General features: G+C 45.2%; 2 protein-coding genes across 4 annotated transcripts; both read right to left on the reverse strand.

The window, feature by feature from the left end:
• Positions 1 to 1,962: 1,962 nt before the first annotated feature.
• On the reverse strand, positions 1,963 to 25,443 carry LOC124002694 (zinc finger protein 271-like). Of its 3 annotated transcripts, none has more exons than XM_046310349.1 (3): positions 25,307 to 25,443; positions 13,079 to 13,267; positions 1,963 to 4,760 (listed from the first exon to the last, which is right to left on the reverse strand). In XM_046310349.1, exons 2-3 carry the CDS (start codon positions 13,245 to 13,247, stop codon positions 2,227 to 2,229), a joined length of 2,703 nt encoding a protein of 900 aa, XP_046166305.1. In that variant the 5' UTR covers positions 13,248 to 13,267; positions 25,307 to 25,443; the 3' UTR covers positions 1,963 to 2,226. The 3 variants fall into 3 exon arrangements, with proteins under 3 accessions (XP_046166305.1, XP_046166306.1, XP_046166304.1); XM_046310350.1 differs by lacking the exon at positions 25,307 to 25,443 and adding an exon at positions 13,751 to 13,888; XM_046310348.1 differs by lacking the exon at positions 25,307 to 25,443 and adding an exon at positions 13,739 to 13,866.
• Positions 18,460 to 25,431, reverse strand: LOC124002784 (zinc finger protein 239-like). Its single transcript, XM_046310518.1, has 2 exons — positions 24,706 to 25,431; positions 18,460 to 20,354 (listed from the first exon to the last, which is right to left on the reverse strand). The coding sequence occupies exons 1-2, from the start codon at positions 24,872 to 24,874 to the stop codon at positions 19,597 to 19,599; spliced, it is 927 nt and encodes a 308-aa protein (XP_046166474.1). The 5' UTR covers positions 24,875 to 25,431; the 3' UTR covers positions 18,460 to 19,596.
• Positions 25,444 to 26,988: the final 1,545 nt, after the last annotated feature.

Here is a 26,988-nt window from a genome sequence, read left to right on the forward strand (position 1 = left end):
ACATTAGGAGGTATCCTGTTTAGACTGTACACACTGCAGTACATTAGAGGTGGTATCCTGTTCAGACTGCAGTAATTAGAGGTGGTATCCTGTTCAGACTGCAGTACATTAGGAGGTGGTATCCTGTTCAGACTGCAGCACATTAGGAGGAGGTATCCTGTTCAGACTGTACACACTGCAGTACATTAGGAGGTGGTATCCTGTTCAGATGATACACACTGCAGTACATTAGGAGGTGGTATCCTGTTCAGACTGCAGCACATTAGGAGGTGGTATCCTGTTCAGATGATACACACTGCAGTACATTAGGAGGTGGTATCCTGTTCAGACTGTACACACTGCAGTACATTAGGAGGTGGTATCCTGTTCAGACTGCAGTACATTAGGAGGTGGTATCCTGTTCAGACTGTTCACACTGCAGTACATTAGGAGGTGGTATCCTGTTCAGACTGCAGTACATTAGGAGGTGGTATCCTGTTCAGACTGCAGTACATTAGGAGGTGGTATCCTGTTCAGACTGCAGTACATTATGAGGTGGTATCCTGTTCAGACTGCAGTACATTAGGAGGTGGTATCCTGTTCAGACTGCAGTACATTAGGAGGTGGTATCCTGTTCAGACTGTACACACTGCAGTACATTAGGAGGTGGTATCCTGTTCAGACTGCAGTACATTAGGAGGTGGTATCCTGTTCAGACTGCAGTACATTAGGAGGTGGTATCCTGTTCAGACTGCAGTACATTAGATGGTATCCTGTTCAGACTGTACACACTGCAGTACATTAGGAGGTGGTATCCTGTTCAGACTGTAGCACATTAGGAGGAGGTATCCTGTTCAGACTGTACACACTGCAGTACATTAGGAGGTGGTATCCTGTTCAGATGATACACACTGCAGTACATTAGGAGGTGGTATCCTGTTCAGACTGCAGGTACATTAGGAGGTGGTATCCTAATTAATGATACCATGCAGTACAGACCTGTTCAGACTGCAGTACATTAGGAGGTGGTCCCTGTTCAGACTGCAGTACATTAGGAGGTGGTATCCTGTTCAGACTGTACACACTGCAGTACATTAGGAGGTGGTATCCTGTTCAGACTGCAGTACATTAGGAGGTGGTATCCTGTTCAGACTGCAGTACATTAGGAGGTGGTATCCTGTTCAGATGATACTGCAGTACATTAGGAGGTGGTATCCTGTTCAGACTGCAGTACATTAGGAGGTGGTATCCTGTTCAGACTGTGGTATCCTGTTCACTGCAGTACATTAGGAGGTGGTATCCTGTTCAGATGATACACACTGCAGTACATTAGGAGGTGGTATCCTGTACATTAGGAGGTGGTATCCTGTTCAGACTGCAGTACATTAGGAGGTGGTATCCTGTTCAGACTGTTCACACTGCAGTACATTAGGAGGTGGTATCCTGTTCAGACTGCAGTACATTAGGAGGTGGTATCCTGTTCAGACTGCAGTACATTAGTACATTTCAGGAGGTGGTATCCTGTTCAGACTGCAGTACATTAGGAGGTGGTATCCTGTTCAGACTGCAGTACATTAGGAGGTGGTATCCTGTTCAGACTGCAGTACATTAGGAGGTGGTATCCTGTTCAGACTGCAGTACATTAGGAGGTGGTATCCTGTTCAGACTGCAGTACATTAGGAGGTGGTATCCTGTTCAGACTGCAGTACATTAGGAGGTGGTATCCTGTTCAGACTGCAGTACATTAGGAGGTGGTATCCTGTTCAGACTGTTCACACTGCAGTACATTAGGAGGTGGTATCCTGTTCAGACTGCAGTACATTAGGAGGTGGTATCCTGTTCAGACTGCAGTACATTAGGAGGTGGTATCCTGTTCAGACTGCAGTACATTAGGAGGTGGTATCCTGTTCAGACTGTTCAGCAGTACATTAGGAGGTGGTATCCTGTTCAGACTGCAGTACATTAGGAGGTGGTATCCTGTTCAGACTGCAGTACATTAGGAGGTGGTATCCTGTTCAGACTGCAGTACATTAGGAGGTGGTATCCTGTTCAGATTATACACACTCCACCAAAATAGGTGGTATGTACTTTTTCAGTTGATTTGCTACCTTCCAATACACTCATAGAAGTACAAGATATGGACTATTTTAAAAAGGAGATCGCCCTCAATGGTGCTGCCCAATCCCATACTGACACAGAAGACAGCATTGCAAAGATATGAGGTAAAACTCTCCTTTCCTAGTTAGCTTATGTATCCTCTTCCTTCACATCTCTCTCCTCGACCTCAACTTCTCTCTCTTTTCCATCTTCCTCCTCCTCTTTGACAATCACATTGAGAATAAAGGTTGGATTCTCTCCAATATGTATTCTTTGATGTTTCTTAAAATTTCCTGAGTAATTGAAGCTCTTCCCACATTGAGTGCAGTGGTAAGGCTTCTCTCCATTATGTATTTTTTTATGTTCCTTAAGGCTGCCTAAATTATCAAAGCTCTTCCCACAAAAATAGCAGTGGTTAGGCTTCTCTCCTGTGTGGATTCTCTGGTGTTTCTGTAGGGTATCTGCCGCACGGAAATTCTTCCCACATTGGGTGCAGTGGTAAGGCTTCTCTCCACTATGTACTATCTCATGTCTCTTTAGGTTTGCTTTCTCACTGAAGCTCTTCCCACATTGGGTGCAATGGTAAGGCTTCTCTCCCGTGTGTACTTTTTGGTGATTATTTAGATTACCTAAGGAACTGAAACTCTTCCCACATTGAGGACAGGGGTAACTCCCACGGCCAGGTAGTCTTGATGTCCCTGGGTCAACTATACTACCAGTTTTCTCCTCTTCCTCAACTTCTCTCTTTTCCTTCTCATGTACTCTCTCATGTCTCTTAAGGTTTGCTTTCTCACTGAAACTCTTCCCACATGCAGAGCAGTGGAAAGGTTTCTCTCCAGTGTGTACTCTTTGATGATTCTTTAGATTACTCGAGGAACTAAAATTCTTTCCACATTGAGGACAGGGGTAACGACCACAATCAGGTAGTCTTGATGTATCTGGGTCATCCTCCTCCTCTTTGACAATCACATTGAGAGTACAGTCACCATCCTCCTTTTTGACAATCACATTGAGAGTGCAGTCATCATCCTCCTCTTTGACAATCACATTGAGAGTGCAGTCACCATCCTCCTTTTTGACAATCACATTGAGAGTACAGTCATCATCCTCCTCTTTGACAATCACATTGACAGTACAGTCATCATCCTCCTCTTTGACAATCACATTGACAGTACAGTCATCATCCTTCTCTTTGACAATCACATTGAGATTGCAGGTAGGTTTCACTCCAATGTGTTTTTGCTGATGTTTCTTAAAGGTTCCCGAATGATGGAAGCTCTTCCCACAAAGAGAGCAGTGGTAAGGCTTTTCTCCACTATGTATTCTTTGATGTTCTTTAAGGCTTCCTGAATGATTAAAGCTCTTCTCACAAAGAGAGCAGTGGTGAGGCTTCTCTCCTGTGTGGATTCTCTGGTGTTTCTGTAGGGTCTCTTCCACACGGAAATTCTTCCCACATTCGAAGCAGTTGTAAGGCTTCTCTCCATTATGTACCCTCTCATGTCTCTTAAGGTGTGCTTTCTCACGGAAACGCTTCCCACATACTGAGCAGTGGAAAGGTTTCTCACCAGTGTGTACTCTTTGATGATTCTTTAGATTACTTGAGGAACTAAAATTTTTCCCACATTGAGGACAGGGGTAACTCCCACGACCAGGTAGTCTTGATGTACCTGAGTCAACTACACCATTACTTTCCTCAACTTCTCTCTTTACCTTATCATTGATTTTCCTCTCACCCTCCTCCTCTTTGACAATCACATTGAGAGTACTGGTAGGCACCTCTTCTATGTGTATTCGCTGATGACTCTTTAGGTTTCCGGGTTGATTGAAACTCTTCCCACAAAGAGAGCAGTGGTAAGGCTTCTCCCTACTGTGTGATCTCTGGTGATTCTTTAGATCTCCCGCAAAACGGAATTTCTTTCCACACTCAGTGCAGTGGTAAGGTTTCTCCCCTGTATGTATTCTCTGGTGTTCCTTAAGGCTTCCTGAGTGATTAAAGCTCTTCCCACATGTGGTGCAGTGGTAAGGCTTCTCTTCACTATGTACTCGCTCGTGTCTATTAAGATTTACTTTCTCACTGAAACCCCTCCCACATGTGGCGCAGTGGAAAGGTTTCTCTCCAGTGTGTACTCTTTGATGATTCTTTAGGCTTACTTCTCTTGTAAAACTCTTCCCACAAACAGAACAGTGGAAAGGTTTCTCTCCTGTGTGGGTTCTCTTATGATTCTTTAGAATTCCTGCCCGACTGAAACTCTTCCCACATTGGGTGCAGTGGTGAGGCTTCTCCCCTGTATGTATTCTTTGGTGTTCTGTAAGGTTTCCTGAACGATTAAAGCTCTTCCCACACTGGGAGCAGTGGTAAGGCTTCTCCCCTGTATGTATTCTCTGGTGACTTTTTAGACTTCCAAGCTGAGTGAATCCCTCCCCACATTGAACGCAGTGGTAAGGCTTTTTTTTACTGTGTGATCTCTCGTGACTCTTTAGGTCTCCTGTCCGACTGAAACTCTTCCCACATTGGGAGCAGAGGTATGTCTTCTTTATTTTGGGAGTCTGTTTGAGTGATTTGAGGTGAGTTGGACAAATAAAACTGTCGCTACAGCAGGGTTGGGACTTCTGTCTGCATTGTTTATGATTTCCTGATGCTGTGGGCCTGGACTTGCTGTCCGAGTCTGGGTTGGAGCTCTTTCCTGTGAGAATATAAACACATATTGGGTAAGAAACAGAAAGAGGAACAAAGGCTTTTAGGCTTAAAAATGCAGGATTTAACCTTAAATAATGGCTAAAAAACTAGTCACGGAAGCAACAACATATCCTACCAATTCCTCAAAATAGTCCGAAATAATCTCAGATCAATCAAGAAATCTGTAATTAGCGTAGAGCCCTGATGTAGTGATAAAACTCCCCTACACCAATCACATTTAAGACTCCCCACCAGAGACCAGGGTTCCATACCCTTCACCAACAACATTTATTAGTTCCTAAAATCACTAGCCAGCTAGCCAAGTTCCATCTCTGTGTTTGTCAATGAAGCAGGTACATTGATCAGGCAGGCCACATTAGCTCAATCAGCTTATCAAGTCACTGGTGACACATGTGCTTTGGTACCGTTTTGTTTCTGACACACTCTGGTAACGGAGAGCGAGAAAGTTGTAAGTCTGGCAGTGTTTCATAGCAAATCATGTTATAAAACAGGTCGAGGCGGGACACTAAGATGTTTGAGAATCGTCATTTTGGAATATTAACAAGTGCCCATTGTCTTAATTCCCCCCATTTGCCCAAAACAATGGCAGACTGGAGTGTCCTGATGTTAGGGGCAAGGCCATTTGGCCTTCCAAGAGGTGCCCAATCTGCCAGGGCACCAAGGCCATCTGCTAGAGCACCAAGGCCATCTGCTAGGGCACCATGGCCATCTGCTAGAGCACCAAGGCCATCTGCTAGAGCACCAAGGCCATCTGCTAGAGCACCAAGGCCATCTGCTAGGGCACCAAGGCCATCTGCTAGGGCACCAAGGCAATCTGCCAGGGCACCAAGGCCATCTGCTAGAGCACCAAGGCAATCTGCTAGAGCACCAAGGCCATCTGCTAGAGCACCAAGGCAATCTGCTGGAGCACCAAGGCAATCTGCTGGAGCACCAAGGCCATCTGCTAGAGCACCAAGGCCATCTGCCAGAGCACCAAGGCCATCTGCTAGGGCACCAAGGCCATCTGCTAGAGCACCAAGGCAATCTGCCAGGGCACCAAGGCCATCTGCTAGAGCACCAAGGCCATCTGCTAGAGCACCAAGGCAATCTGCCATGGCACCAAGGCCATCTGCTAGAGCACCAAGGCAATCTGCTGGAGCACCAAGGCAATCTGCTGGAGCACCAAGGCAATCTGCTAGAGCACTAAGGCCATCTGCTAGAGCACCAAGGCCATCTGCCAGAGCACCAAGGCCATCTGCTAGAGCACCAAGGCCATCTGCTAGAGCACCAAGGCCATCTGCTAGAGCACCAAGGCCATCTGCTAGAGCACCAAGGCCATCTGCTTGAGCACCAAGGCAATCTGCTAGAGCACCAAGGCCATCTGCTAGACCACCAAGGCCATCTGCTAGAGCACCAAGGCAATCTGCTAGGGCACCAAGGCAATTAACCAAAATAGACAATTAAATTAATTTGAAGAAGAAAAAAACACACTAGCTCTTCTGTTAAGAAAAACATAAGTGTATGTCAATGTACAGAAATAATTATCCTACACGTCAAGTGTAGGTGATAGGCTGTAGTCAATACCATAGTCTGTCATATTTGACAAATATAATGAAGGATAATTAATATTAATGTCTAAAGGCTTGATTCTGTCATACCAGAGGCTGTTCATTCAGACAGGAGAGGCTGTTCATTCAGACAGGAGAGGCTGTTCATTCAGACAGGAGAGGCTGTTCATTCAGACAGGAGAGGCTGTTCATTCAGACAGGAGAGGCTGTTCATTCAGACAGGAGAGGCTGTTCATTCAGACAGGAGAGGCTGTTCATTCAGACAGGAGAGGCTGTTCATTCAGACAGGAGAGGCTGTTCATTCAGACAGGAGAGGCTGTTCATTCAGACAGGAGAGGCTGTTCATTCAGACAGGAGAGGCTGTTTCAGACAGAAAATTCAGACAGGAGAGACTGCTCATTCAGACAGGAGAGGCTGTTCATTCAGACAGGAGAGGCTGTTCATTCAGACAGGAGAGGCTGTTCATTCAGACAGGAGAGGCTGTTCATTCAGACAGGAGAGGCTGTTCATTCAGACAGGAGAGGCTGTTCATTCAGACAGGAGAGGCTGTTCATTCAGACAGGAGAGGCTGTTCAGACAGGAGAGGCTGATTCAGACAGGAGAGGCTGTTCATTCAGACAGGAGAGGCTCATTCAGACAGGAGAGGCTGTTCATTCAGACAGGAGAGGCTGTTCATTCAGACAGGAGAGGCTGTTGACAAAGGCTGTTCATTCAGACAGGAGAGGCTGTTCATTCAGACAGGAGAGGCTGTTCAATATTAGATGTTCATTCAGACAGGCTGTTCATTCAGACAGGAGAGGCTGTTCATTCAGACAGGAGAGGCTGTCTCATTCAGACAGGAGAGGCTGTTCATTCATTCAGACAGGAGAGGCTGTTCATTCAGATTCAGACAGGAGAGGCTGTTCATTCAGAGGCTGTTCATTCAGAGAGGCTGTTCATTCAGACAGACAGGAGAGGCTGTTCATTCAGAGGCTGTTCATTCAGACAGGAGAGGCTGTCATTCAGACAGGAGAGACTGTTCATTCAGACAGGAGAGGCTGTTCATTCAGACATTCAGACAGGAGAGGCTGTTCATTCAGACAGGAGAGGCTGTTCATTCAGACAGGAGATTCAGACAGGAGAGGCTGTTCATTCAGACAGGAGAGGCTGTTCATTCAGACAGGAGAGGCTGTTCATTCAGACAGGAGAGGCTGTTCATTCAGACAGGAGAGGCTGTTCATTCAGACAGGAGAGACTGTTCATTCAGATAGGAGAGGCTGTTCATTCAGACAGGAGAGAAAGGCCAATGACTGTTGCGCACGGCAACATCACCCACCTTGCAATCTGAGCGGAGGCAGTCATCATTTTTCAACTATTTAACCATAAAACGCTAAATGCAATTTGGAACATTTGAGCTTATAGCCTACTGCCGTGTGAACATTGCTGAGCTTATAGCCTACTGCCGTGTGAACATTGCTGAGCTTATAGCCTACTGCCGCGTGGACATTGCTGAGCTTTTAGCCTACTGCCGCGTGGACATTGCTGAGTTTATAGTCTACTGCCGTGTGAACATTGCTGAGCTTATAGCCTACTGCCGCGTGGACATTGCTGAGCTTATAGCCTACTGCCGCGTGGACATTGCTGAGCTTATAGCCTACTGTCGTGTGAACATTGCTGAGCTTATAGCCTACTGCCGCGTGGACATTGCTGAGCTTATAGCCTACTGCCGCGTGGACATTGCTGAGCTTATAGCCTACTGCCGCGTGGACATTGCTGAGCTTATAGCCCACCCGGTTTCTTCATGCATCGCGCCGACAGAAACTAACATCTCTCTGGTAAGAAGAAGGGCGGGGGTGTATGATTAACGAGTCGTGGTGTGATCATAACAACATACAAGAACTCAAGTCCTTTTGTTCACCTGACCTAGAATTCCTTACGATCAAATGCCAACCGTATTATCTACCAAGAGAATTCTCTTCGATGCTAATCACAGCCGTGTATACCCCCCTCAAGCAGACACCTTGATGGCCCTGAAATAACTTAATTGGACTATGTAAACTGGAAACCACATATCCTGAGGCTGCATTTATTGTAGCTGGGGATTTTAAAAAGGCTAATCTGAAAACAAGGCTCTCAATTTTAGTGGCATATTGAATGCGCGACCCGGGCTGGCAACACTCTGGATAATTGCTACTCTAATTTCTGTGACGCATTCAAAGCCCTCTGTCGGCAAATCTGACCACGACTCCATTTTGTTGCTCCCAGCCTATAGACAGAAACTAAAACAGGAAACGCCCGTGCTCAGGTCTGTTCAATGCTGGTCCGACCAAATCTGATTCCACGCTTCAAGATTGCTTCGATCACGTGGACTGGGATATGTTCCGGATAGCATCGGACAATAACATTGACATATACGCTTATTCGGTGAGCAAGTTTATTAGCAAGTGCTTCGGTGATGTGGTACCCACGGTGACGATTAAATCCTTCCCCAACCAGAAACCGTGGATTGATGGCAGCATTCGTGCAAAACTGAAAACGCGAACCACTGCTTTTAATCGTGGCAAGGCGACCGGAAAGATGAATACAAACAGTGTAGCTATTCCCTCCGCAAGGCAATCAAACAAGCTAAGAGTCAGTATAGAGACAAAGTAGAGTTGCAATTCAACGGCTCAGACACGAAATGTATGTGGCAGGGTCTACAGTCAATCACGGACTACAAAAAGAAAACCAGCCCCGTCGCAGACACCAATGTCTTGCTCCCAGACAAACTAAACAACTTCGTTGCTCGCTTTGAGGACAATACAGTGCCACTGACACGGCCCGCAACCAAAACATGCGGACTCTCCTTCACCGCAGCCAACGTAAGTAAAACATTTAAACGTGTTAGAGGCCCAGACGGCATCCCTAGCCGCGTCCTCAGAGCATGCGCAAACCAGCTTGCTGTTGTGTTCACGGACATATTCAATCAATCCCTATCCCAGTCTGCTGTGTCCACATGCTTCAAGAGGGCCACAATTGTTCCTGTTCCCATGAAATCTAAGGTACCTGAACTAGATGACTATCACCCTGTAGCACCCACTTCTTTCATCATGAAGTGCTTTGAGAGACTAGTCAAGGATCATATCACCTCCACCCTACCTGACAACCTAGACCCACTCCAATTTGCTTACCGCCCCAATAGGTCCACAGACAACGTAATCGCAACCACTTTGCCCTATCCTGTCTGGACAAGAGGAATACCTATGTAAGAATGCTGTTCATTCGATTACAGCTCAGCATTTAACCCCATAGTACCCTCCAAACCCTCCTACCACTGTAGTGTCGTTTGCAGACGACACTACAGTGGTAGGCTTGATTACCAACAACGACGAGACGGCCTACAGGGAGGAAGTGAGCGTCCTCGGAGTGTGGTGTCAGGAAAATAACTTCACACTCAACGTCAACAAACAAAGGAGATTGTGGACTTCAGGAAACAGCAGAGGGAGCACTGCCCTATCCACATTGACAGGACAGTAGTGGAGAAGGTGGAAATTTAAGTTCCTTGGCGTACCCATCACAGACAAACTGAAATGGTCCACCCACACAGACAGCGTGGTGAAGAAGGCCCAACAGCACCTCTTCAACCTCAGGAGGCTGAAGAAATGTGGCTTGTCCCCAAAAACACTCAAACTTTTACAGATGCACAATCGAGAGCATCCTGTCAGGCTGTATCACCGCCTGGTACGGCAACTACTCCACCCACAACCGTAAGGCTCTCCAGAGGGTAGTGAGGTCTGCACAACACATCACTGGGGGCAAACTACCTGCCCTCCAGGACACCTACACCACCCGAAGTCACAGGAAGGCCCAAAACAATCATCAAGGACAACAACCACCCGGACACGGCCTGTTCACCCCGCTATAATCCAGAAGACCAGAGGGTGCAGAGTTTGGATGTAGAGTTAAAACGTATAATGCAGCAGGGTGAAGACAGAGGTGCAGAGTTTGGATGTAGAGGTCAGGTGCATCAAAGCTGGGATCGAGAGACTGAAAAACAGCTTCTATCTCAAGGCCATCAGACTGTTAAACAGCCATCACTAACATTGAGTGGCTTCTGCCAACATACAGACTCAATCTCTAGCCACTTTTATAATTAACATTTGGATGTAATAAATGTATCACTAGTCACTTAAACAAAGTCACTTTATATAAATGTTTACATACCCTACATTACTCATCTCATATGTATATTCTGTACTCTATACCATCTTGTCTATGCCGTTCGGCCATCGCTCATCCATATATTTATATGTACTTATTCTTAATAATTCCTTTACACTTGTGTGTATAAGGTAGTTGTTGTGAAATTGTTAGATTACTTGTTAGATATTACTGCATGGTCGGAACTAGAAGCACAAGCATTTCGCTACACTCGCATTAACATCTGCTAACCATGTGTATGTGACAATACAATTTGATTTGATTTAGTGCCGTGTGGACATTGCTGGGCTTATAACGTGAAGAGAAAAATGTAACTAAACATTCTGATCAGCCTCATTGCTATTAAAGGGTGTTTTGACGTACGGTGGTTGGATTCATTTGGGATCTATCACCACACAACTGTCCCAGAGTCTGGTTTGGAATATTTACTTCTCGCACAGAACAACAAGCTGACCAATAGAAGAGGTCAACCTTTGAACTATGGGGAGGATAGTACATTGACGTAGTAAAAGCAGAAGCCTGTTCGTTGCTCATCTTGTCGACCCCCCAAAAAATGGACATTTCTTCTAACATCTTCAATATCCGTCTTGGAATCCGATAAGACCGTTGCAGCCTACCCCGATGTGTCGCTCTTCGCTAGCAGCCTAGCCCGATGTGTCGCTCTTCGCTAGCAGCCTAGCCCGATGTGTCGCTCTTCACTGGTAGCCTAGCCCGATGTGTCGCCTTTCACTGGTAGCCTACCCCGATGTGTCGCTCTTCACTGGTAGCCTAGCCCGATGTGTCGCTCTTCACTGGTAACCTAGCCCGATGTGTCGCTCTTCACTGGTAACCTAGCCCGATGTGTCGCTCTTCAATGGTAGCCTAGCCCGATGTGTCGCTCTTCAATGGTAGCCTAGCCCGATGTGTCGCTCTTCACTGGTAGCCTAGCCCGATGTGTCGCTCTTCACTGGTAGCCTAGCCCGATGTGTCGATCTTCACTGGTAGCCTAGCCCGATGTGTCGCTCTTCACTGGTAGCCTAGCCCGATGTGTCGATCTTCAATGGTAGCCTAGCCCGATGTGTCGCTCTTCACTGGTAGCCTAGCCCGATGTGTCGCTCTTCACTGGTAGCCTAGCCCGATGTGTCGCTCTTCACTGGTAGCCTAGCCCGATGTGTCGCGCTTCACTGGTAGCCTAGCCCGATGTGTCGCGCTTCACTGGTAGCCTACCTCTGGGCTGCGACGACTGTGAGATGGACCCGATCACATGACGGGAATTGGCTAATAAGAATTGAGATATCTGAGAGAGCCATGTGAGTGAGAGGTGCTTCGGAGCAAGGAGGTTGGCAGCTAGGAGAAGGGAATGGCTACCCAGACTATGCAAATAGTCTGCGTAGCCATTTGATTAGCTGTTCGGGAGTCTTATGGCTTGGGGGTAGAAGCTATTTAGGAGTCTCTTGAACCTAGATTTGGCGCTCTGGTACTACTTCCTGTGCGGTAGCAGAGAGAACAGTCTATGACTAGGGAAACTGGAGTCTTTGACAATTATTAGGGCCTTCCTCTGACACCGCCTGGTATAGAGGTCCTGGATGGCAGGAGACTTGGCCCTGGTGATGTACTGGGCCGTACGCACTACCCTCTGTAGTGCCTTGCGGCCGAGCAATTGCCATACCAGGCAGTGATGCAACCCGTCAGGATGCTCTCGATGGTATAGCTGTAAAAATCTGATGACCCATGCCAAATCTTTGTGTCTCCTGTAGGGGAATAGGTTTTGTCGTGCCCTCTTCACGACTGTCTTGGTGTGCTTGGACCATGTTAGTTTGTTGGTGATGTGGACGCCAAAGGAACTTGAAGCTCTCAGCCTGCTCCACTACAGCCCCGTCGATGAGAATGGGGGCGTGGCTCGGTCCGCCTTTTTCCTGTAGTCCACAATCATCTCCTTTGTCTTGATCACATTGAGGGAGAGGTTGTTGTCCTTGCACCATATGGTCAGGTCTCTGACCTCCTCCCTACAGGCTGTCTCATCGTTGTCAGTCATCAGGTCTACCACTGTTGTGTTAGTGGAGCACGATTGGAATCCAAACACAACCCTCATGTACAACCCTCATGTGTCATGATGACCTCAGTTACACAAATCTCACAACTGTTTTGGAATAAAGTTTATGACCAAAATGATCCTACTTACACTTTCTTTAGTCAATATTGAAAGTGTTTTTTTTGCATTAAGTTGCTCTTTAATATGTTGTGATGTCAGCCAGAGGCCTGGTACATTAACAGAGGCATTGAAATAAAGGCCTTTTACAAGGGGCTTGTTGCTTTGAATCACACAGTGATAACACAAAATAAATATATAAAATATTATAATGTTTGGGGATAAAGCAATCTGTCCTCCCTCCCTACGAAACACAGCCTGAACTCAAGTCAAAGAGGATGGAAGTCCATTTTAGTCCTTCAGCAGACGCCCTTAACCAGAGCGACTTGCATAGTGCATCCATCTTAAGTAGGTGAGACCACATTTCTCAATCATAGTAAATACATGTCTCCTCGATAAAATAGATATCAGCAAAGTCTGCGCTGGTGGGAAAAGACAGCCAGAACTCACCCGAGTCACTGTTTTCTTCCTCCTTGATTTCTCTCTCCTCCTCCTCTTTCACAATCACATTGAGTTCCAGTGTTTGACCGCAGTCCTCCAGCTTCACTGACACCGTCTCTGGACCAGGCTGTGAGCTTCTCTGGGCCGGATCATCACAGCCAGAACCCGGCTCAGACATGGTCGGGCTTGGAGGTGGATCTAAAAGAGGAGACCTCAACAAGTTCAGGGTGGTTTTCACAGATGGATCTTTCGTGTGATTGCTACAGAAAAGACAACACAAACATGTAACGTTTGCTAAACGAGCTAACCACACATAACGTCCAACAGGGATTTTTGTTTTAGCGTAAATCGGTAGCCATTAGCAACGGTTGGTCCAGCTAATTTAGCTAGCTAGCTAATTCCTCGCTAAGTCATTTTGCTCACAAGGAGACGTTAGCTGGCTACCAAAAGCAAGTCACACTTAAACCGTTATCCTGGACTGTAGTTAACTAACTAACATTAGCTATGGTAACAGATTGGAGGTTGTAACTAGCTAACTATGTAGCTGACTAATGGCTAACTTGCTGGGAAAAACAATAACAAAGCCAGGCCGCGGAAACCACTGCAGATTCATGGGAATGCGTTAGTTTACAAACCCAACTACAAGGTCACATTTAAAAATGTAAATACCCGAACAGTTACTTTTCTGTAATTGTTTGTCTGTAAATGGAAATTATGAGATCCTGTGGGAGCGATCAGAATCGTTCAATGTATTATTCTATATGGTATAGACACATCAGTATGACGGGATCTTCTTCTTCTTCGATGTGGTTTAACGGCGGATGGCATCCGACACATGTTGCATTACCGCCACCTACTAGACTGGAGTATAACACCCTTATAGTCTGTTTTTTTGTTAAGTTAATAAATGAACAAATGCCCTACCATCTAACCCTACACTAATTAAAAACCCACCACCCTACTCCACTAAATCTATGTTGTCGTCGCTCAGGCCAACAGCCTGAAAGGACACCACCGCTCAACACACCCTGTAACTCTTATGGTGTCAAACGTCATTCAACCAAATACTTCTCTGCAGCTGCCACCACAACTTCAATTTTCTGCGACTTATCTTCCATCCCTGCAGTACAGTTAATAACCATTGCTATAAATTATAAAAATCAAATCTTACTGAAACATGGATCACTTGTTGTCCCTCCCTCTGAACTGGTACAGATCTACTACTAACACCACTCCTCTCAGTCCCTCCCTCTGTACTGGTACAGATCTACTACTAACACCCCTCCTCTCAGTCCCTCCCTCTGTACTGTTACAGATCTACTACTAACACCACCCCTCTCAGTCCCTCCCTCTGTACTGGTACAGATCTACTACTACTAACACCCCTCCTCTCAGTCCCTCCCTCTGTACTGGTACAGATCTACTACTAACACCCCTCCTCTCAGTCCCTCCCTCTGTACTGGTACAGATCTACTACTAACACCCCTCCTCTCAGTCCCTCCCTCTGTACTGTTACAGATCTACTACTAACACCCCTCCTCTCAGGATCCCTCCCTCTGTACTGGTACAGATCTACTACTAACACCCCTCCTCTCAGTCCCTCCCTCTGTACTGGTACAGATCTACTACTAACACCCCTCCTCTCAGGATCCCTCCCTCTGTACTGGTACAGATCTACTACTAACACCCCTCCTCTCAGGATCCCTCCCTCTGTACTGGTACAGATCTACTACTAACACCACTCCTCTCAGGATCCCTCCCTCTGTACTGGTACAGATCTACTACTACTAACACCCCTCCTCTCAGGATCCCTCCCTCTGTACTGGTACAGATCTACTACTAACACCACTCCTCTCAGGATCCCTCCCTCTGTACTGGTACAGATCTACTACTAACACCACTCCTCTCAGGATCCCTCCCTCTGTACTGGTACAGATCTACTACTACTAACACCCCTCCTCTCAGGATCCCTCCCTCTGTACTGGTACAGATCTACTACTACTAACACCCCTCCTCTCAGGATCCCTCCCTCTGTACTGGTACAGATCTACTACTACTAACACCCCTCCTCTCAGTCCCTCCCTCTGTACTGGTACAGATCTACTACTAACACCACCCCTCTCAGTCCCTCCCTCTGTACTGATACAGATCTACTACACACCACTCCTCTCAGTCCCTCCCTCTGTACTGATACAGATCTACTACTAACACCACTCCTCTCAGGATCCCTCCCTCTGTTCTGGTACAGATCTACTACTAACACCACTCCTCTCAGGATCCCTCCCCCTTGACCCATCTTCCTCTACTTCCTTCACTGCCTCAGCAAATGACAACTTCTGCACTAATCTAACCCTGGAAACCTCAATCTGCCTCTCTCTCACCGGACATTTCTGACCCCCGGCCCCATTGGCACACCTACAATTAACACATACCGCAGGTAGCCTAGTTGTTACAGCGTTGGGCCAGTAACCGAAAAGGTTGATAGATTGTTCTGCCCCTGAACAAGGCAGTTAACCCACTGTTCCCCAGTAGGCCATCATTGTAAATTAGAATTAGTTCTTAACTGACTTGCCTAGTTAAATAAAGGTGAAATAAAAAAAGCCCATATAAACACATTGAATAATGCTGTATTACCAAGTGGACAGATGTTGAAGAGTGAAACCTCTTGCAGCTCCTGAGTGGTGCAGCGGTCTCAGGCACTGCATCTCAGTGCTAGAGGTGTCACTACAGACACCTTGGTTCGAATCCAGGCTGCATTACAACTGACCGTGATTGGGAGTCCCATAGGGAGGTGTACAATTGGCCCAGGTTTGGCTGGTGTAGGCCGTCATTGTAAATAATAATTTGTTCTTAACTGACCTGCCTAGTTATATAAAAGTTAATTTGTAAAAAATATATAGGATTTGAAGACATTGGGGTCTTAGCCCAAAGCCAGTAGGGGAGTCCGGAGGCATTCTACCCCGACAAGAAAAATAAGGAATTTCAACAGCTAAATGCATGAATTTGGTGCATTTTGAGATTCATTTTGAGAGATTAGATATTTTTCAGGTAATTTTGCACCTTCCCACCTACCACAGCAGAAACGACCAATTACAGTAGCTACTATGGGTCTATCTCCTCTTTACTCTACAGCATGTTGCCAAAAAGATTTCAAACATAGACTCTGGCTTGTCTAATGAGCCAATCTGATTGCGGTAAACGTCTGGGATATTTTACTTCAGCTCATGAAACACGGGACCAACACTGTACATGTTTCAGTCCCTCCCTCTGTACATTCATATTTCTGTTCAGTGTAATTAGAATCTATAGAGCAGCTTGAAGTAATACTGTTACTGTACTCAACCCACCTATATTCTCTCTCCATCTGCACTCGTCTGACACTTTCTCTGTTGTCCACTCCATCTGCACTCGTCTGACACTTTCTCTGTTGTCCACTCCATCTGCACTCGTCTGACACTTTCTCTGTTGTCCTCTCCATCTGCACTCGTCTGACACTTTCTCTGTTGTCCTCTCCATCTGCCCTCTTATGACACTTTCTCTGTTGTCCTCTCCATCTGCCCTCTTATGACACTTTCTCTGTTGTCCTAAAATCTGCCCTCTTATGACACTTTCTCTGTTGTCCTCTCCATCTGCCCTCTTATGACACTTTCTCTGTTGTCCTCTCCATCTGCCCTCTTATGACACTTTCTCTGTTGTCCTCTCCATCTGCCCTCTTATGACACTTTCTCTGTTGTCCTCTCCATCTGCCCTCTTATGACACTTTCTCTGTTGTCCTCTCCATCTGCCCTCTTATGACACTTTCTCTGTTGTCCTCTCCATCTGCACTCTTCTGACACTTTCTCTGTTGTCCTCTCCATCTGCCCTCTTATGACACTTTCTCTGTTGTCCTCTCCATCTGCCCTCTTAACACTTTCTCTGTTGTCCTCTCCATCTGCACTCTTCTGACACTTTCTCTGTTGTCCTCTCCATCTGCACTCTTATGACACTTTCTCTGTTGTCCTCTCCATCTGCACTCGTCTGACACTTTCTCTGTTGTCCTCTCCATCTGCCCTCTTATGACACTTTCTCTGTTGTCCTCTCCATCTGCCCTCTTATGACACTTTCTCTGTTGTCCTCTCCATCTGCCCTCTTATGTCACTTTCTCTGTTGTCCTCTCCATCTGCCTCTTATGTCACTTTCTCTGTTGTCCTCTCCATCTGCCCTCTTATGACACTTTCTCTGTTGTCCTCTCCATCTGCCCTCTTATGACACTTTCTCTGTTGTCCTCTCCATCTGCACTCTTCTGTCACTTTGTCTGTTGTCCTCTCCATCTGCACTCTTCTGTCACTTTCTCTGTTGTCCTCTCCATCTGCCCTCTTATGACACTTTCTCTGTTGTCCTCTCCATCTGTTGTCCTCTCCATCTGCCCTCTTATGACACTTTCTCTGTTGTCCTCTCCATCTGCACTCTTATGACACTTTCTCTGTTGTCCTCTCCATCTGCACTCTTCTGTCACTTTCTCTGTTGTCCTCTCCATCTGCCTCTTCTGTTTCACTTTCTCTGTTGTCCTCTCCATCTGCCCTCTTATGACACTTTCTCTGTTGTCCTCTCCATCTGCCCTCTTATGACACTTTCTCTGTTGTCCTCTCCATCTGCCCTCTTATGACACTTTCTCTGTTGTCCTCTCCATCTGCACTCGTCAGACACTTTCTCTGTCTTCTCTGGTGTCTCTCTCCATCTGCACCTTTCTGTGGGGGGCACAACTACAATTCAACTTTAGGAGGTCTATCTGAGTAATGATAGCAGAGTGAACGTTTGTCTACTTCTTTCAGTAGGCTACACGGTTAGCCCTAATAAAACAAGGTAGAACAAGGTAGATTGGTCTGACTGCTGTTGAAATGTACAAAAAAACATGTGGATCTATCTGAAATGATAGCAGAGTGAACGTTTGTCTATTCAGTAGGCTACCGTGTTGGCCCTTACTAGTGAGACATTCAACATGTAAAACATAATGGAGGTCTATCTGAGTAATGATAGCAGAGTGAACGTTTGTCTACTTCTTTCAGTAGGCTACACGGTGTTGGTCCTATACTAGTGAGACATTCAACATGTAAAACAAAATGGAGGTCTATCTGAGTAATGATAGCAGAGTGAACGTTTGTCTACTTCTTTCAGTAGGCTACAGGGTGTTGGCCCTATACTACTGAGACATTCAACATGTAAAACTAAATGGAGACTTATCTGAAATGTCATTTTCACTAAATTTGTAAACATTTCTAAAACATGGTTTCAATTTGTCATTATGGGTTAGTGTGTGTTGATGGGTGAGAGAAATGTTTTTCTTTAATCCATTTTGAATTCAGGCTGTAACACACAAAATGTGGAATAGTCAAAGGGTTTTGAATACTTGCTGAAAGACTGTAGGAACTGTATTTAGAACAATACAAGAAAACCATAGAGTCCAGACACAAACCATTCACATGAAGGCCAACCAAATGGAATGATGAATTCAATTAACAATGGTCTCTTAACAATGGTCTCTCCCCTCTACAGTGTTATCAAATCCTCTCAGATCTACACAAGTACATGGGGTGCAGGGCTTAAGGGACGATTTGGTATTGGAGCCACCTCTTCTTTCCCAGTCTGATCTTGGAATCTTGGTCCTCCAACCTTCCTTTGGAGGGATTATAAATGCCGGCCCTTGGTCTCTGAATCCAAACCCTTCTGCCACACGTCTACCAACATGTCTCTGATCTTACATTGAGCCTCAGCTCGACCCAGTGGAGAATCTATTGAATCAGGTTCTATCACACTTTTGGCTATTTGATCTACGAGTTCACAGAATCATTACAAACCACACATCTACCAACATGTCTCTGATCTTACATTGAGCCTCAGCTCGACCCAGTGGAGAATCTATTGAATCAGGTTCTATCACACTTTTGGCTATTTGATCTACGAGTTCACAGAATCATTACAAACCACGGTTTGACCTTTTGTTCTGCTAGCAGCACAAACAATGACATCACTCTCATATAATGCATGTATTTACCTTAACTTTATCAGGCAGGTCAATTCAAATACACATTCTTGACACCTTATTGCACACAAAAAAAAAAACATTTCTATAAAAAAAAACTTCAACATAAAAGCCTGCATTTCAACATCAATAACAGGTTCATAAGATTCCATTTTAATCAATGGCCACCTTTTATTGTGCTAATAAGAAAATTAAATAAGTTACTTATGGAAAACAATAGCTTCAAAGACAACTTTTTATGACCAATATTGAAAAATACAATGTTGAAATATTGGTCTGTAGGACCTGTCTGTAGGACCTGTCTGTAGGACCTGTCTGTAGGCCCTGTCTGTAGGCCCTGTCTCCTCAGTTAAAGTAGGTTGGAAATAATTCATTGTCTATACCAACCAAATATGTTTCGTTTTTGAAAGGGACTGTATCGTATACATCCAGCTGCACTTCGTGTTCCGCCCCCATCCATTATCACCCCCCCCCCCCCCCCCGGCAATGCAATTCCTATGGAGTTAGCTTATGTAGCCTCTTCCTTCACCTCTCTCTCCTCTACCTCAACTTCTCGCTCTTCTGCCTTAATATGTCTCTGTTCGCCCTCCTCCTCTTTGACAATCACATTGAGAGTACATGTAGGTTTCTCTCCAATGTGTCTTAACTGATGATTCCTTATGTTTGTTGCCCAACTGAAACTCTTCCCACAAAGTGTGCAGTGGTAAGGCTTCTCCCCTGTATGTACTCTTTGATGTTCCTTAAGTACTGAATAATAATTGAAGCTTTTGCCACATTGGGTACAGTGGTAAGGTTTCTGTCCACTATGTACTCTCTCATGTCCCGTAAGTTTTACTTTCTCACTGAAACTCTTCCCACATTGTGAGCAGTGGTAAGGCTTGTGATTTTTCTGATGAGTCTTCAGGTTTCCTAACTGACTGAAACTCTTCCCACAAAGAGGGCAGTGGTAAGGCTTCTCCCCAGTATGTACTCTTTGATGGTCCTTAAGTCTTCCTGAATGATTGAAGCTCTTCTCACACTGGGAGCAGGGGTAAGGATTCTCTCCAATGTGCATTCTCTGGTGAGCCTTTAGCTTGCCTGGTGTCTGAAAACTGTTCCCACATTGACGGCAAAGGTAAGTCTTATTTATTTTGGGAGTTGGTTGGTGTGATTTGAGGTGAGTTGGACAAATAAAACTGTCGCTACAGCAGGGTTGGGGCTTCTGTCTGCGGTTTCCTGATGCTGTGGGACTGGGATTGCTGTCTGAGTCTGGGTTGGAGCTCTTTCCTGTAAGAATATGAACACATATTGGGTAAGAAACAGAAAGAGGAACAAAGGATTTTGGGTTTAAAAAAATGCAGGATTCAACATGAATTTGGTGGGATGTGAGCTGGAGTGTGTGTACACATTAACAGAGAAATAAACAGACAAAGGGGCTTGTTGCTTTGCATCACACAGAGATAAATTACAATGCATTGCACACTGACTGGTGAGTTACTGGACAGTCATTTGTTGTGGCGCTCATCCTCCCACATTCAGAAGCCTGAGGGTTTATACTACAAAGCAGGATCAATGAGTTTAGCCAGCTAACTTGCCTAAATATTCAGAAATAACTTTAAGCTTGATATTGGCATGGTCTAATTGACTTTGAGTAAAGCCAGTGTGTCTCTATGTATGAGGATGACTCAACACTACACACGTCAGCTACCACAGCGTCTGAAATGACAGTAACACTTAACATAGAGCTGCAGTTAGTTTCAGAATAGGTGGCAAGGAATCAAAAACCAAAAGCATTGTATTTGGGACAAATCATTCACTAAACCTCAACTAAATCTTGTAATGAATAGTGTGGAAATCGAGCAGGTTGAGGAGACTAAACTGCATGGAGTAACCCTGGATTGTAAACTGTCATGGTCAGAACACATTGATACAACAGTAGCTAGGATGGGGAGAAGTCTGTCCATAATAAAGCACTGCTCTTCATTCTTAACAACACTATCAACAAGGCAGGTCCTACAGGCCCTAGTGTCTACCTTCTTAACAACACTATCAACAAGGCAGGTCCTACAGGCCCTAGTTTCTACCTTCTTAACAACACTATCAACAAGGCAGGTCCTACAGGCCCTAGTTTCTACCTTCTTAACAACACTATCAACAAGGCAGGTCCTACAGGATCTAGTTTCTACCTTCTTAACAACACTATCAACAAGGCAGGTCCTACAGGCCCTAGGCCCCCGTGATATGCAACTGTTCAGGGAAGTCAGGAACCAATACACACAGTCAGTCAGGAAAGCTAAGGCCAGCTTCTTCAGGCAGAAGTTTGCATCCTGTAGCTCCAACTCCAAAAAGTTCTGGGACACTGAAGTCCATGGAGAACAAGAGCACCTCCTCCCAGCTGCCCACTGCACTGAGGCTAGGTAATACGGTCTCCACTGATAAATCCATGATTAACGAAAACTTCAATAAGCACTTCTCAACGGCTGGCCATGCCTTCCGCCTGGCTACTCCAACCTCGGCCAACAGCTCTGCCCCCCCCCCCCCCCCCGCAGCTCCTCGCCCAAGCCTCTCCAGGTTCTCCTTTACCCAAATCCAGATAGCAGATGTTCTGAAAGAGCTGCAAAACCTGGACCCGTACAAATCAGCTGGGCTTGACAATCTGGACCCTCTATTTCTGAAACTATCCGCCGCCATTGTCGCAACCCCTATTACCAGCCTGTTCAACCTCTCATATCGTCTGAGATCCCCAAGGATTGGAAAGCTGCCGCAGTCATCCCCCTCTTCAAAGGGGGAGACACCCTGGACCCAAACTGTTATAGACCTATATCCATCCTGCCCTGCCTATCTAAGGACTTCGAAAGCCAAGTCAACAAACAGGTCACTGACCATCTCGAATCCCACCGTACCTTCTCCGCTGTGCAATCTGGTTTCCGAGCCGGTTACGGGTGCACCTCAGCTACACTCAAGGTACTAAACGATATCATAACCGCCATCGATAAAAGACAGTACTGTGCAGCCGTCTTCATCGACCTTGCCAAGGCTTTCGACTCTGTCAATCACCATATTCTTATCGGCAGACTCAATAGCCTCGGTTTTTCGGATGACTGCCTTGCCTGGTGACTGCCTCACCAATTACTTTGCAGACAAGAGTTCAGTGTGTCAAATCGGAGGGCATGCTGTCCGGTCTTCTGGCAGTCTCTATGGGAGTGCCACAGGGTTCAATTCTCAGGCAGACTCTTTTCTCTGTATATTTCAATGATGTTGCTCTTGCTGCGGGCGATTCCCTGATCCACCTCTACGCAGACGACACCATTCTATATACTTTCGGCCCGTCATTGGACACTGTGCTATCTAACCTCCAAACGAGCTTCAATGCCATACAGCACTCCTTCCGTGGCCTCCAACTGCTCTTAAACGCGAGTAAAACCAAATGCATGCTTTTCAACCGATCGCTGCCTGCACCCGCATGCCCGACTAGCATCACCACCCTGGATGGTTCCGACCTTGAATATGTGGACATCTATAAGTACCTAGGTGTCTGGCTAGACTGCAAACACTCCTTCCAGACTCACATCAAACATCTCCAATCGAAAATCAAATCAAGAGTCGGCTTTCTATTCCGCAACAAAGCCTCCTTCACTCACGCCGCCAAGCTTACCCTAGTAAAACTGACTATCCTACCGATCCTCGACTTCGGGGGTGTCATCTACAAAATGGCTTCCAACACTCTACTCAGCAAACTGGATGCAGTCTATCACAGTGCCATCCGTTTTGTCACTAAAGCACCTTATACCACCCACCACTGCGACTTGTATGCTCTAGTCGGCTGGCCCTCACTACATATTCGTCGCCAGACCCACTGGCTCCAGGTCATCTACAAGTCCATGCTAGGTAAAGCTCCGCCTTATCTCAGTTCACTGGTCACGATGGCAACACCCATCCGTAGCACGCGCTCCAGCAGGTGTATCTCACTGATCATCCCTAAAGCCAACACCTCATTTGGCCGCCTTTCGTTCCAGTACTCTGCTGCCTGTGACTGGAACGAACTGCAAAAATCGCTGAAGTTGGAGACTTTTATCTCCCTCACCAACTTCAAACATCAGCTATCCGAGCAGCTAACCGATCGCTGCAGCTGTACATAGTCTATTGGTAAATAGCACACCCATTTTCACCTACCTCATTCCCATACTGTTTTTATACTGTTTTTTATTTATTTACTTTTCTGCTCTTTTGCACACCAATATCTCTACCTGTACATGACCATCTGATCATTTATCATTCCAGTGTTAATCTGCAAAATTGTATTATTCGCCTACCTCCTCATGCCTTTTGCACACATTGTATATAGACTGCCCATTTTTTTTTCTACTGTGTTATTGACTTGTTAATTGTTTACTCCATGTGTAACTCTGTGTTGTCTGTTCACACTGCTATGCTTTATTTTGGCCAGGTCGCAGTTGCAAATGAGAACTTGTTCTCAACTAGCCTACCTGGTTAAATAAAGGTGAAATAAAAAAATAAATAAAAATAAAAGTTTTGTCGCACCTGAATACTGTTCAGTCGTGTGGTCAGGTGCCACAAAAATGGACTTTGAAAAATTGCAATTGACTCAGAACAGGGCAGCACGGCATTTGCAAAAAAAGCACTGTCATTGCACCAAGGTGTACTTAACCCTAAACATCAACGCCTTTCTTAAATTCAAAACACAAGGATTTTTTTTTAAACCTGCATATTTAGTTAATATTGCCTGCTAATATGAATTTATTTTAACTAGGGAAATTGTGTCACTTCTCTTGCAACAGAGTCTGGGTATATGCAGCAGTTTGGGCCGCCTGGCTCGTTGCGAACCCTTCGCCAAATGGGGGATGATTTAACAAAAGCGCATTTGCGAAAAAAGCACAATCGTTGCATGAATGTACCCAAACATAAATGCCTTTCTTAAAATCAATACACAGAAGTATACATTTTTAAATCTCCATATTTAAAAGAAATTCATGTTAGCAGGCAATATTAACCAGGAGAAATTGTGTCACTTCTCTTGCGTTCATTGCACACAGACGCCTGGCTCGTTGCGAACTAATTTGCCGGAATTTTACACAATTATGACATAACATTGAAGGTTGTGCAATGTAACAGCAATATTTAGGCTTATGGATGCCACCCGTTAGATAAATGACGTAACGGTTCCGAATTTCACTGAAAGAATTTAAAAAACGGACACAAATACACCCTATAGAACAGCTGGGACTGTGACGCAACAATCATAGACACACGCTTTCCCACATGTACTTTGTGTTGTTGATATGTGGTAGTGGAGTAGAGGCCCGAGGGCACACGCGTCATATGTTGTGAAATGTATTGTAATGTTTTTTTTTAAATGTGTAACTGCCTTCATTTTGCCAAGGCAGCATCTAATGGGGATCCATAATAAATACAAACTTGCCTAAATATTCAGAAATAACTTGAAGCTTGATATTGGTTTAATTTGACTCAACAACCCAAAACACAGATATAAAAGTTTAGATTTCTTAATGTACCAGAAAATCAACTGTAATGTGGGGTTGTTTATCAAAGCTGGTTAACTCATTGATCCTGATTTGTACAGCACTCTAAAACAAAGATGTGGTTAGCTTGAATTTACCCGAGTCAATGTTTTCTTCCTCCTTGATTTCTCTCTCCTCCTCCTCTTTCACAATCACATTGAGTTCCAGTGTTTGACCGCAGTCCTCCAGCTTCACTGACACCGTCTCTGGACCAGGCTGTGAGCTTCTCTGGGCCGGATCATCACAGCCAGATCCCGGCTCAGACATGGTCGGGCTGGAGGTGGATCTAAAAGAGGTGACCTCAACAAGTTCTGGGGGATTTTCACTAACTTTGATCGTGCGATAGCTCCAAAAATATATATGTAGCTAAAATAGCGAACAACTCATCCCGTCCAACAGGGATTAACACAAACCGGCAGGCAATTAGTTTAGCAACGGTTGGTCAAGATAATTTAGCTAGCTAACTACCTAGCTAGTCGCCAGCTAGCTTATTCCTCGCTTGATATTTTACCCACAATGCAATGATAGATGACTAAATATAAAATAAAAGACACACTTCAACTCTGACTGAATCTAGTTAGCTAGCTACACAAACGGGTTGGATTGGACGGCTAGTTTGGATAACAACAAAGCCAGGCCGCCGCAACCACTAACGATTCACGGAAAGCGTTAGTTTACAAACCAAATGTACAAGCTCACATTTAAAATGTTAGCAGTAGGCTATTTGATACTGATTTCATTTGGCTACTTGATACTGATTTCCTTTGGCGACTTGTTTGGTTGATGAGATCCAGTGAAAGCGCAAGCAGAATCAATCATCCACCTGCGTCTCGACATCAGCGTCTCCTCAGCAACATTAATGAAGTACTTCCGGGTCACGGAATTTTCAAAAAATAAAAAAATAATAAAAATAAAATAAAGTCCCCCGATGTAATAGTAAAGTGTCAATAACCTGTATTTAGTTGTGATATAGAGAAAAGTGTCTAAACGCTAGGGACAGGGGAAAAGTGTCTAAACGCTAGGGATAGGGGAAAAGTGTCTAAACGCTAGGGATAGGGGAAAAGTGTCTAAATGCTAGGGATAGGGGAAAAGTCTCTAAACGCTAGGGATAGGGGAAAAGTCTCTAAACGCTAGGGATAGGGGAAAAGTGTCTAAACGCTAGGGACAGGGGAAAAGTGTCTAAACGCTAGGGATAGGGGAAAAGTGTGACACCCATCAGGCCCCCGAGCCCAGACCCGGTATATGAAATACATATTGGCTGGTAGAGTGAAAACTATTCTAGGCGCTGCACTAGGGAATCCTCAGTAGGGTCTGTAGAATGTATATAGGATACCATTTCATGGGAGATTCAATTATATGGCGTGTTGCTGGCCTTCTACTCCACCCAATCCATTGTACAAAACATTAGGAACACCTGCTCTTTCCATGACAAAAACTGGTGAAATAAATCCAGGTGAAATTTGACACGTGTAAAACCTTTATTTAACCTTTATTTAACTCGGCAAGTCAGTTGAGAACAAATTCTTATTTTTCAATGACGGCTTACATAGACTGGTGAAATAAATCCAGGTGAAACCAGGTGAAAGCTATGAACCCTTATTGATGTCACTTGTTAAATCCACTTCAATCAGTGTAGATGAAGGGGAGGAGACAAGTTAAAGAAGAAATTTGATGCCTTGAGACAATTGAGACGTGGATTGTGTACAGAGCATTCGTAAAAGTATTCAGACCCCTTGACTTTTCCCACATCAATTTACACATAATACCCCATAATGACAAAGCAAAAACAGGTTTCTAGAAAATGTTGCACATTTATTAAAACTAAAAATGTAAATAATACATTGACATAAGTATTCAGACCCTTTATTCAGTACTTTGTTGAAGCATCTTTGGCAGCGATTACAGCCTCGAGTATTCTTGGTTATGACGCTACAAGTTTGGCACACCTGTATTTGGGGAATTTCTCACATTCTTCTCTGCCGATCCTCTCAATCTCTGTCAGGTTGGATGGGGAGCGTTGCTGCACAGGGTTCAAGTCCAGGCTCTAGCTGGGCAACTCAAGGACATTCAAAGTCTTGTCCCGTTGCCATTCCTGCTTTGTCTTGGCTGTGTGCTTAGGGTTGTTGACCTGTTGGAAGGTGAACCTTCAACCCCGGACTGAAGTCCTGAGTGATCTGGAGCAGGTTTTCATTAGGACCTCTCTATACATTGCTCCGTTCATCTGTCCCTCGATCCTGACTAGTCTCCCAGTCCCTGCCGCTGACAAACATCCCCACAGCATGATGCTGCCACCACCATGCTTCACCGTAGGGATGCTGCCAGGTTTCCTCCTCTTTGGCATTCAGGCATTCAATCTTGGTTTCATCAGACCAGAGAATCCT

The sequence above is a fragment of the Oncorhynchus gorbuscha genome, linkage group LG18 (genome assembly GCF_021184085.1).
Source record: "Oncorhynchus gorbuscha isolate QuinsamMale2020 ecotype Even-year linkage group LG18, OgorEven_v1.0, whole genome shotgun sequence".
NCBI classification, from domain to species: domain Eukaryota; kingdom Metazoa; phylum Chordata; class Actinopteri; order Salmoniformes; family Salmonidae; genus Oncorhynchus; species Oncorhynchus gorbuscha.

What these genes read in the sequence shown, in the direction of transcription:
- LOC124002694 (XM_046310349.1), bottom strand. Translation starts at nt 13,247, where the DNA reads ATGTCTGAGCCGGGTTCTGGCTGTGATGATCCGGCCCAGAGAAGCTCA. An exon ending in GGAAGAAAACAGTGACTCGG is followed by an intron (nt 4,761 to 13,078) that starts GTGAGTTCTGGC and finishes ATATTCTCACAG; the next exon opens with GAAAGAGCTCCAACCCAGAC.
- LOC124002784 (XM_046310518.1), bottom strand. Translation starts at nt 24,874, where the DNA reads ATGTCTGAGCCGGGATCTGGCTGTGATGATCCGGCCCAGAGAAGCTCA. An exon ending in GGAAGAAAACATTGACTCGG is followed by an intron (nt 20,355 to 24,705) that starts GTAAATTCAAGC and finishes ATATTCTTACAG; the next exon opens with GAAAGAGCTCCAACCCAGAC.